This window comes from Salvia hispanica, chromosome 3 (assembly GCF_029641045.1).
Source record: "Salvia hispanica isolate PSC_SH4W2 chromosome 3, Shi_PSC_v1, whole genome shotgun sequence".
NCBI lineage: Eukaryota > Viridiplantae > Streptophyta > Magnoliopsida > Lamiales > Lamiaceae > Salvia > Salvia hispanica.
The window spans coordinates 35,196,538-35,207,379 of NC_142694.1; the positions used below are offsets into that span (position 1 = coordinate 35,196,538).

Sequence of the window (10,842 nt, forward strand, 5' to 3'; positions counted from 1 at the left end):
CTTTTCATTATATTTCTTAAAATTCGTGCTAGGTCAAAGTGGAACAAATTTTAGGGGACGGAGGTAGTATGTATTTTAATGTTTGGCTCGAGTTGTTCAATTGAATAGTAATGTGAGTAACAGACATACAAAAATTTAACAGTTTAATTTTGCATCTCATTAAGAATGAAACAATAGTTTTTTACAGTATTAGAGCATCCGCATCGCTGCACGATGCGGTCTCGATCTCGTCTCATCGAGACGAGACGGCATCGAGACAGCGATGCGGGATCCGTCTGACGAGACGGGCTGTCTCGACGCGTGACGCGTCCCGGCGAGGCCGGCCTCGAGCTAGCGAGACACGCGCCCGGTGCCACGTGGCACGCGCGGGCGGCTGGCGTGACGCCCACTGGCCGACCCGCGAGTGGGCGTCGGAATTATGACGTCATAATTTATTTATTTTAAAAAAAAATAATTTTTTGAAAGAAAAAAAACAGTAATATGACCGTTCAATGGTCATATTTTAATTATTTTTTTTATATTCTATAAATACTCTTCTGCATTCTCCATTTTACACACAAGCACACATCTATTCTCTCACCTCTCTTTCTTTCCTCTCCAATCACTTCTATAAAATCATTCCTTTATTTTTTTCTTCTCCCAAATATAATCCATTATGGATCCATTTGAGCAAATGCGTCGAATAATGGAAGAATCGCTAGAAGAAGATCGACGTAGGGAGGAGGAAGCCGCCACGCCTCCTCAAAGGCGACGCCGGACTTACATCCATCGTAACCGGGAGGAAGCCGCCGCAAGGTTGGAACGTGATTACTTCAGCCCGAACCCGGTATGGGGAGATATCTACTTCCGTCGCCGTTTCCGTACGTCACGCGCTCTATTTTTGCATATCGCGAATACATTGGCGGGATGGGAAGAGTACTTCAGAGAAGGGTTCGACGCTGTTGGCCGTCCTAGCCACACGACGCTCCAGAAATGTACTGCGGCGATCCGTCAGCTTGCTATTGGACAAACGGCGGATTCGTTCGACGAATACCTGCACGTCGGAGAATCCACTGGGAGACTTTGTTTGTTGAACTTCTGCAAAGGCGTCCGGGCAGCCTTAACCGACGAATTACTGAAGAAGCCAACCACCGCAGATTGTCAGTTTCTGCTCCGACTTCACGAACAAGTGCACGAATTCCCCGGGATGCTCGGGAGTGTCGATTGGCAATGGACGAATTGCCCTGTGGCGTTGAGGGGGTCATACACGAACGGCCACAAAGGCACCCACCCCACCGTTATACTCGAGGCCGTCGCCGACTACCGGCTATGGATTTGACATGCGTATTTCGGGGTCCCCGGCTCGAACAATGACGTCAACGTGCTCAACAACTCCGACCTCTTCGCTGAAGTTCTGAATGGTAAAGCGCCGGCCATCAACTTCATCGCTAACAATCGCCAGTATAAAATGAGGTACTATCTTGCCGACGGCATCTATCCGAAGTGGCCAACCTTCGTGAAGACGTTCAACAGGTCTGCGAACGAAAAACAGTCTCTTTTTGCGCAGAAGCAAGAGGCTGCTCGCAAGGATGTGGAGAGAGCGTTCGAGGTTCTCCAAACTCGATTGAACATTATCAAAGCCCCGGCTCGATAGTGGTTTATGGAGAATATGGTCGACATCATGTATACGTGCATAATCTTGCACAACATGATTGTCGCCGACGAAGGACCTGAGGCGGAAAATTGGTTCGACCCTGAAACCTCGGGAAGCTCAACCGCAAGTAGTCCGCCTCGAACGGGAGTGCATCCATCCTTGCAAGAGCGGTTGTCTATTCGGGCAAGGACACGTGATTCTACCGCCCACTCCCAACTCCAGGAGGATCTAATGGAGCACATTTGGGCAAAATTTGGCAACCGTTAGATGATCCTCACTAGAGAACTCCTTCTTCTGCTTCTTTGCCTCCATTTTTTTTTATTTGAGTTTAAGTGTGCAATTTGTAATTTCTAGTTTTTTAAATTATGTCTTTTTTATTTTTTTAGGTATTTAAATTGTAATTTTATTTTATTTAATGAAGTGTTATTAATTGAATTTGTTGGAATTAAAAATAAAAAATGAAATTGAATGAATAGTTAAGAGATGAGACAGTTAAGAGACGGATAAGAGATAGGGATGCGGATGACCTTAATTTCCCCAAATCCATTACCAATATAAAAATGTAGAATGCTGATTATTTTAATTATTTTTGTAGAATATAATCGTACTCCTAATTTACCAGATAAACAAAAGCTATGACTTTTTAATTACTGCAACACACATATATATGTATGTATCTGTGGAGAGAGATAGAGAGAGGGAGAAAGAGAGTAGAATCCCTCCCAGATCCACCACCGAAGCTTCTCTGCCTACCAAATCATCAAATTCACCGCACTTCTATGAATTTCTTCGCCAATTCGGGGTTCTGATTCTCAATTTCGTCGCGGATGGAACGATACAGGATATCGGACGATGAAGTGGAATTCGATTCCAGATCATCATCATCGCCGTCGAGATCACTGCCGATTTCGACCTCACCGTCCGATTCCGCCGCCGGGCACAACTACATCATACACACCGTTGGCAAATACGACACCGTCGCCGGCGTCGCCATAAAATACGGCGTTGAGGTAGAATTGAATAAGCAATTGCTTTTATTTAATTGAATTTTCTTATAGCTTGCTGTGCTCGATTAGCATTCGTTTATTGCGTTTTTCTGCATTCCATTCGCCATTGTCGATTGATGTTTAAGTTTTTAATTCAATTTGTATTGTTATAAATGAGCTGAAGATGTTATTAGTATGTTCTGTTTATGTTTTGGGGTAATGCACATTAGTTTATGGTGTTTTGCTCTGTGTTAGTGTGTGAGACTGTTGTGTCATTGTTGAATTTATTAGTGTAAATCAGTTTCTGAATCAGGTGGTTGATACAATAACTGAATTTTTGTCTCCGATTCTCCATGCTTACAAAAGCGTGCATCCGGTTTTCTTTTAACCGAAGCTGCTTCGCTTTTTCATAGCTTTTGAGGTTATGTGATAGGTAGTATTTGTCTGATGACTTGGTTTTGGAATGGGATTAGGTGGCAGATATTAAGAGGTTAAATGGATTGGTGACTGATCTCCAGATGTTTGCTCTAAAGACCCTTAAAATACCATTGCCAGGGAAGCATCCCGTGTCCCCCACCTGGTGCAATGGTCAAGAGACTCAACGGTATTTCACTTTGATTCTCATTTGCATTATTTTTTTTGCACTGATAGATGTGCCGAAAAGGATTATGCCAATAGGACATTCGTTGAAAATTTGTAGTTTGTGCTATCAATTTGATTTATTTGTCATAGTTGGTTGACAAGATTGAGAAGCCTTGCGAATTAGTTTTTTGTTTTATGTTGTGGATGAGTTTACGTCAGAAGAAGCTGGTTGGCTTTCATCCCGTTTTAAAATTGTACTAGGAGTATATTATAAAACCTACTCTGGCCGTCTTATTTCATGCTGCTTACTCGGTGCTTCTCAATGCATTTTGTAATTACTAACTCTTCTGCTGCAGCTGCAAATCAGAGGTTCAATGTGTATAATAAAACTGAAGGAGATATCTTCGCGTTCATTTTTTCTTCTAATTATTGAACAATAGGTTAATCGAATGAGTATCCTTTGAACTACTACACAGTTCATGTATGCTCCCTTCATTTTAGGTGTCTTTCTCTTTCCTATGCTTTACAAGCACAATAAGGGCTCAAAGTCCAATACCTAATTTTTATTCAAGCGGTGATTTTTAGATGTCATATCAGTATATAATGTAGCTCTGGCCTCACTCCTCTAGACAATTTAGTTGTACTGACAACAAATCAGGAGGACTGTGGGTGGCTGATTAGTGATTATAATTCGTTTTGCAGGCCAAGCAGCTCTGAGCAGGACCCATCCAACCGTCGGCAATCTGATTTATTTGATTCGTTTCAGTCTTTAAAGTTAGGTTCTTCAGAGCCTAAAGTCTCACCAGCCATGAACAGCTTGCGAGGTTATTATGGTCTAAGACAACCAGATGAAAAAGCTTCTTCCGGAGGTTCAGACTCGAATGGGAGAGCTAAATATCTTGAGGATGGGTCATTTTACACACCTTCAAAGCATCCATTGAGTCATCAAAGGAAATCGAGAAGTGTTGCTAATAATTTAATGTATGCAAATGGTGGGCTGCATGACCCACTCTTGTCACCAGAATCTGAAGATAGTGGCACTAGCAAATGGATTGAGAAGCTTTTAGGGAGGCGGCAAATGTCTGAAACCGGATTAACATCTTGTCCCCCAGAAAAGCTTCTTAAGGAGGAAAGCAGCAGTAGCAGTGGCATTTCAAGTGGAGGCTTAGCTCTCAGGTCCAAGGCAGCCTCCAGAGCTTTCTCAGGCGGAGTAGATGCTGAGTCGGGTGGGATGACCCCAATTCCTTTAAATTTGGGGGAATCACCTCAAACTGACCCTGTCAGTGGAGTGCGCAAGTCATCAAGTACATCGAGTTTGATGGATACAGATATCAGCGCATTATCATTGCTATGGCCAACGTCAACGTGGAGTTTGAAGCCAGATTTCCAGGCTCTCTCTTCTGCTGCCATGCCTATCTTTGACGGCCTGCCTAAGCCAATGAGCAGGAAAAACAAAGCTGCACTTGATTAGTGAGTCATGTATTCGTCACTCTATTCTTTTGTGCACTGTCAAGGAGCATTCATTCCACGCTGAGATCGGTAAAAGATGGATTGGATGTGAAGAAATATACATGTTTTACGATCATTGGTTACCGATACGTCTCAGTTTTGATGGTGTTGAAGAGAAGTTGGCCTTCATTCACCTAAGGAACAGGGACAGCCAAAAAAAAGCTTGTTTTGCTGCTTTTGGAGAATTGATGCAGCATGTACATGCTTTTACCGGAATTTATAGATAGCATGTATACTGGATTGGATAGTCACCTTACCTTTTGATGACAAGAGAAGAAAAGAAAATTATATTTGTACTTACATATTTATATACACCATTTATATTCTTTCTGCCTTCGTATGACTCTTATGGAAAGGTACAATCTGTACTAATAATTACTCATATTTAATTATGATAAATTTGAAATATATGCTTAAACTCAAATAAATATGATTAAATACTAATATTTGAGATTTATGCAAAATAAAACATAAATATCAAGAAATTTTAAAGTATGTTTTAGAAATTTAAATATATTTTTTTAATGAATTTGAAGTTTCTAATTTATATATCTATAATTATATTAATAAAAATTTAATATAATTTATATATTTAATATGTAAAATTGAAAGTTATATTTTTAATAAGCTATATTATAAAATAACCAATGAAGTGTCGAATTAGAGTCAAATAAATAGGACGATAGAAATTTTATTGGGTTTTCGAGCCAGCCCATCGGGTTTTCGGGTCTGTCTCTAACGGGTTGCGGGTTAATCGGGTGCGGGCTAATCGGGCTATAAATTTTCAGCCCTAACCCTGTAAATTTGGCAGGCTATTTGGGCCGGCCCACAGGTTGCGGGCTACATTGACATCCCTAGGTACAAAGTTAAAAAGACAGTTTTGTAATTCACAAAATACTACTCCCTCCGTTCCTTGTTAGTAGATGTACTCCCTTCGTCCCACTTTAGAAATCTCAGTTTACCATTTTTGGGTGTCCCACTTTAGGAGTCTGGTTGGAATATTTCATAAATGGTATTAGGCTCACGTTCCACTAACCTTTTTCCACTCACATTTTATTATAAAACTAATATAAAAAGTAAGACCTACATTCTATTATCTTTTTTTCACCAACTTTTTTTTTTACATTTCTTAAAACTCGTGTTGAACTTAACTGAGACTTGTAAAGTGAGACGGAGATTAGGAATAGTGTTGTAAATGGACGGTGGAAAAAGTAGGAGAGACTAAAATAGAAGGAAGAATTACTTTTTGCTAAAAATAGAGATGACTCAATTAATTTGAAACTTCTCAAAATAGAAAAATGACATTTGGTTTTCGGACACAAAATTTGATGTAATATACACACTTGTTTATTATGACATGTTGGGTACAAAGATTTCATCTTCTATTTTGATAAATTTTGCCTCAAATTTTTATTTCTCTTAATGTCGAAGCTTTATCAACGTTACATTAAAACTGGTGTTGAAAATAGAGTTAGAATTAATGTACGAAAAATAAGCCATTTTAAGGTGTATGATGATCGTGGATGCAACCGTTGGATGAGGTATAAATATATTTAAGTAATAAATGGGCAACCGCAATTTGAAATTCGTTTGGATAAGAAAATCCCAACTGCGCGCAATCTACAGAGAGAGAAAGAGTGAAGAGAGAGAGTGACACGTCACCATCTTCACAACCATGGCTGCTCTTCAGCACCTCTCTTCTTCCATCACCGCTCCCCTCCCGCCGCAGCTCCGCTCTCGTTTCCATCCCCGCCGCCGCCGCGGATTTCGCCTGCTCCCTTCCGCCTCGGCCGCTCCTTACTCCGCGCAGACTGACAACGCCATCACCCGCCGCCAATTGATCGGCGGACTACAAGTCGCCGCCGCCGCGATTTCGATCTCTCCGCCCGGCCGCAAGGCGCTGGCGGCGGACGACTCGCTGTCCGAGTGGGAGAGAGTTTTCCTTCCGATTGATCCCGGCGTCGTGCTTCTCGACATTGCGTTCGTCCCTGATGATCCCTCTCACGGTTAGTTTCCACAGTAGATTTCATTTTTTGCAAATTGAAGTGAAAATTTTGTTAGATTGGTGGTGTAAATTTACTGTGAATATTTTGGAGCACATTGCGGAATAGTTGAAATATCCGAGTAGATTGTACCTTTGGTGGTTCAATTAGCATATTGATTGACGATATAGCTAATTAAGCTGGTGGAAAATGAATCAGAGTGCCAATCCCCTTTGATTTGGATGGTTTGGCAGGTTTTCTATTGGGGTTGTTTCTGTTACCTACTGATTTCGTGTAATTGAGGTGGAAATTTTGTTAGATTGGTGATGTTTGAATATATACTGAATTTACTGTGAGTATTTTGAAAAACATTCGGAATAGTTGAATTATCCGATTAGATGGTTCAGTTAGCACATTGATTGGATATGTAGCTAATTAAGCTGGTGGAAAATGCAGCAGACAGAGTACCAACCCGCTTTGATTTTGGATGGTTTGGCAGGTTTCCTATTGGTGTTTTGTATATTACCAACTGATTTCATATAATTGAAGTGAAATTTTTGTTGCATTGGTGAATGGTGATGGTTGAATATACGCTGAATTTACAGTTAGTATTTTGGAAAACCTTGTGGAATAGTTGAATTATCAGATTAGATGGTTTAAATTCAATTAGCACATTGATGGAAGATATAGCTAATTAAGCTGGTGGAAAATGCAGTAGAGAGTCAACCCCTTTTGATTTGGATGGTTTGGCAGGTTTCCTATTGGGGACTAGACAAACTTTGTTGGAGACGAAAGACGGAGGAACCACTTGGGCTCCACGTTCCATACCGTCTGCTGAGGATGAGGACTTTAACTATAGGTTTAATTGCATCAGCTTCAAAGGGAAGGAAGGTTGGATTATAGGCAAGCCAGCTATTCTTTTGTACACTTCAGATGCTGGAGATACATGGAAGCGCATACCGTTAAGTTCTCAACTTCCTGGTGATATGGTAACCATCAGCTTTCTAGCTTGCCTCACTTTATTTATTTTCCTCAATGTGTTCATTTATTTTCCATGTATTGGCATTTTTTCTCTATGGTCACATCTCATGCACATTGGTGTCTATGCTTGGGTTACATATTGTTACTTTTATGTGTAGACGCCTTTTCTTCTTCCAGTTTTCATCACATGATGACTAACTTGACTATCAATACCATTGAGCATGGTTGAGGAATGCTTTTTTATACAGTATTTATTTCATCATAATCCTCTTCAACTCCAAAACCTAATGCAAAAACTGCAAATCTTACCACAATAAGGGATGAAAGGAATGGACTCAAAGCAAAACACAAAGCAGGGAGGGTGCTTATATGTAAATTTACAAAATTCAATTTCACTTGGTTCGCGATAGCAGAAGCAGCAATAAGGAGGAGAGACCTAGATTCTTTGACTCAGGGGCCAGGAAAAATTGCTGGGACAATGCAAAACTGTTTCCTGGTCGAGACCAGAAAGATGGTGAATAGATGCAACTGGCAACATTGTCTGCCAACGTCTCCATACCTGTAATGGTTGCATCTGTTATGACTTATGAGTATGATCATATTACTCCTTTTTTGAAAGGTGGCGAATCTGTGGCTGATAATTATCAGATTCTTCAAACCAGGGTATAGGTTGAAATCCGACAAGAATGGTAGTATTGAACAGGGATTGACAACTTGACATGATTGAAAATTTGAAATGGCTGTTTATGGCAGTGTTATTGTTGGAACTTGTAAGTATTAGTTCATTGATTGGGAAATAATCTCTAGAGATCCTTTGGTCAGATGCAACTAGGCACAAAAATGATCAAGACCACATCTTATTTATGTAGTACTTTGATTCAATAAGCCACAACCTATCCCTTAATAAAGTTTGTAATGTTCTTGTTTCAGGTATATATAAAGGGTACTGGAGAAAAGGGTGCCGAATTGGTAACTGATCAGGGTGCAATTTATGTCACATCAAATGGTGGATACAATTGGAAGGCTGCTATTCAGGAGACTGTTTCAGCTACTTTGAATAGGTTAGTTTCCTCTGAGACTTAAAAGGAATTCGGGCTCCCTGAGTCTCTGTATTACTCCATTTGTATTACTGTCTCAATATTCTATGCCTACATTTTGGCTCCCTGTGTACTAGTTACTATGTGCACCCTTGCTGTTGCAGAACAGTTTCTAGTGGTATCAGTGGTGCCAGCTACTATACAGGAACATTTAGCACTGTGAATCGCTCACCGGATGGAAAATATGTCGCTGTTTCAAGCCGTGGTAACTTCTATCTGACATGGGAACCAGGTCAGGTAAACTTCCCTAACAACATTGACATAAAAAAATATAATTCTTTTTACCTTTACTACAATTAAAGACTAGGAGACAAAGCACCCTTCTATATGCTACTACTAGTTGTTTAATGTTGGTATGAATGTGTTAAAAGTCCCGTTAGCTTCTCTATGGACCAAAATGAATTATTTGATATTTTTCCATTCTGAAGTTCAACTCATTGCCATGTTCATAAATCTACTGCTTTTTCATTTGGCTACCAAATGATATTTTTTTAATTTTAGAAAAGCTTATGATGTTGTCAATGTGCATGCAACATCTCAGGCATATTGGCAGCCTCATAATAGGGCTATTGCAAGAAGAATTCAGAACATGGGCTGGAGAGCTGACGGTGGTCTTTGGCTTCTAGCACGTGGCGGGGGACTTTTTCTTAGCAAGGGTACTGGGGTAAGTGACTTTTGATGTAAAGGAAAATTTGCTCTTTTTCTACATGTTGCAAGGTAGATACATAACTTTTAGGTAAATCTCCTAATTTCTTCTCTGAGATGTAATTTTTCACCTTCACTCAGCCACTTATTTTTCATTTTCATGAACTTAGCTATGTAGTACTATAAAGGAAATTTATTACTAGTAAATATCAGTTCGACTCACAACTGAAAAAAAGGTTTATGTCTGCTTAATAAATTTTCTATCGCAAAAAAAAAAATGTTGCTTTAGGCCATTTTAATTCTTAATGTTCCCATGCTTATTCATTGAAAACTAAGCAATATTTATCTTTAGTTAATAAGGGAAATATGTCATGTTATCCGTCTACTGCCTTGTGTATCTGTTTGATTTTATATTTGTTTTTACCAATCGCAATCATTCTCAATGTTGTCAGATATCTGAGGAATTTGAGGAAATTCCAGTGCAGAGTCGTGGATTCGGGATTCTTGATGTTGGGTACCGATCAGAGGTAAAACTGAATCCTGTTGAGAACTTTCTTTAGTGAGTGTTTACTGCATTCATGGTCTCACACACAACATAATTCAAATCTTAGTACACTATTTCTATAGTTTAGACGATATAGGCCTTCCCGATTTGTTGCAAAATTCAGCTGTCGTTGGATAGTTATACTATTATTTAAATATTCTCTATATTTTTATCAAATTTGACTTCCGTGAATGTTCTTTTTTACTTGATCATAGAATTTGATTGTTTGAAAGTATTTATTAGGGCCAGACAGAGTCATTTATTTGCATATGATAATTTGTGAAGATGTGTCATAACGGATGTTGGTTTATGCAACTTGCAGGATGAGGCTTGGGCTGCCGGTGGGAGTGGTGTTCTGCTGAAAACCACGAACAGTGGGAAGACCTGGGTCCGTGACAGAGCAGCTGACAACATCGCTGCCAATCTTTACTCTGTGAAGTAAGCTTTATTCTTTCATCAAGTCATTGACTAATATGCAGTAACCATTCATATAGATGAGAAAGATAACGAGAAAAGGGGGCGGAGACTTTCCATTAAATGATATACTCATGGCTGTGCTTGGATGAGTTCAAAAGTTGGTAATTCATGCTGTGCAGGTTCATAAATGACAAACAAGGATTCGTACTGGGGAACGACGGAGTCTTGCTGAAATATCTAGGGTGAATAGGCTGCCTGAACTGAGGATGCAGAATTGACGTGTGATTCTTTTGTTTAGTTGTCTGTGATCGCATCTCCAATTACATTCAGAGGAACCATGTGAGTTAATTACTTAATTTTGTTTATTTATCTGTTTCTTGGCTGTTCTGCATAAATACATAAGGCTTTGGCTTTTATATAGTACTCCTATTTAGATCACTGGAAATTGATAAAGTTTTTTTCAAAA

At 39.7% G+C, this 10,842-nt stretch overlaps 2 protein-coding genes across 2 annotated transcripts; both read left to right on the forward strand.

Annotated features, from left to right (window-relative positions):
* Positions 1-2,289: 2,289 nt before the first annotated feature.
* LOC125213800 (uncharacterized) lies at positions 2,290-5,036 on the forward strand. The gene is made up of 3 exons (XM_048114538.2): positions 2,290-2,643; positions 3,093-3,223; positions 3,904-5,036. Exons 1-3 carry the CDS (start codon positions 2,461-2,463, stop codon positions 4,670-4,672), a joined length of 1,083 nt encoding a protein of 360 aa, XP_047970495.1. The 5' UTR covers positions 2,290-2,460; the 3' UTR covers positions 4,673-5,036.
* A 1,253-nt stretch (positions 5,037-6,289) lies between these two features.
* On the forward strand, positions 6,290-10,842 carry LOC125213798 (photosystem II stability/assembly factor HCF136, chloroplastic-like). Its single transcript, XM_048114537.2, has 8 exons — positions 6,290-6,716; positions 7,446-7,681; positions 8,604-8,734; positions 8,875-9,007; positions 9,312-9,434; positions 9,868-9,942; positions 10,282-10,397; positions 10,556-10,842. The coding sequence occupies exons 1-8, from the start codon at positions 6,386-6,388 to the stop codon at positions 10,620-10,622; spliced, it is 1,212 nt and encodes a 403-aa protein (XP_047970494.1). The 5' UTR covers positions 6,290-6,385; the 3' UTR covers positions 10,623-10,842.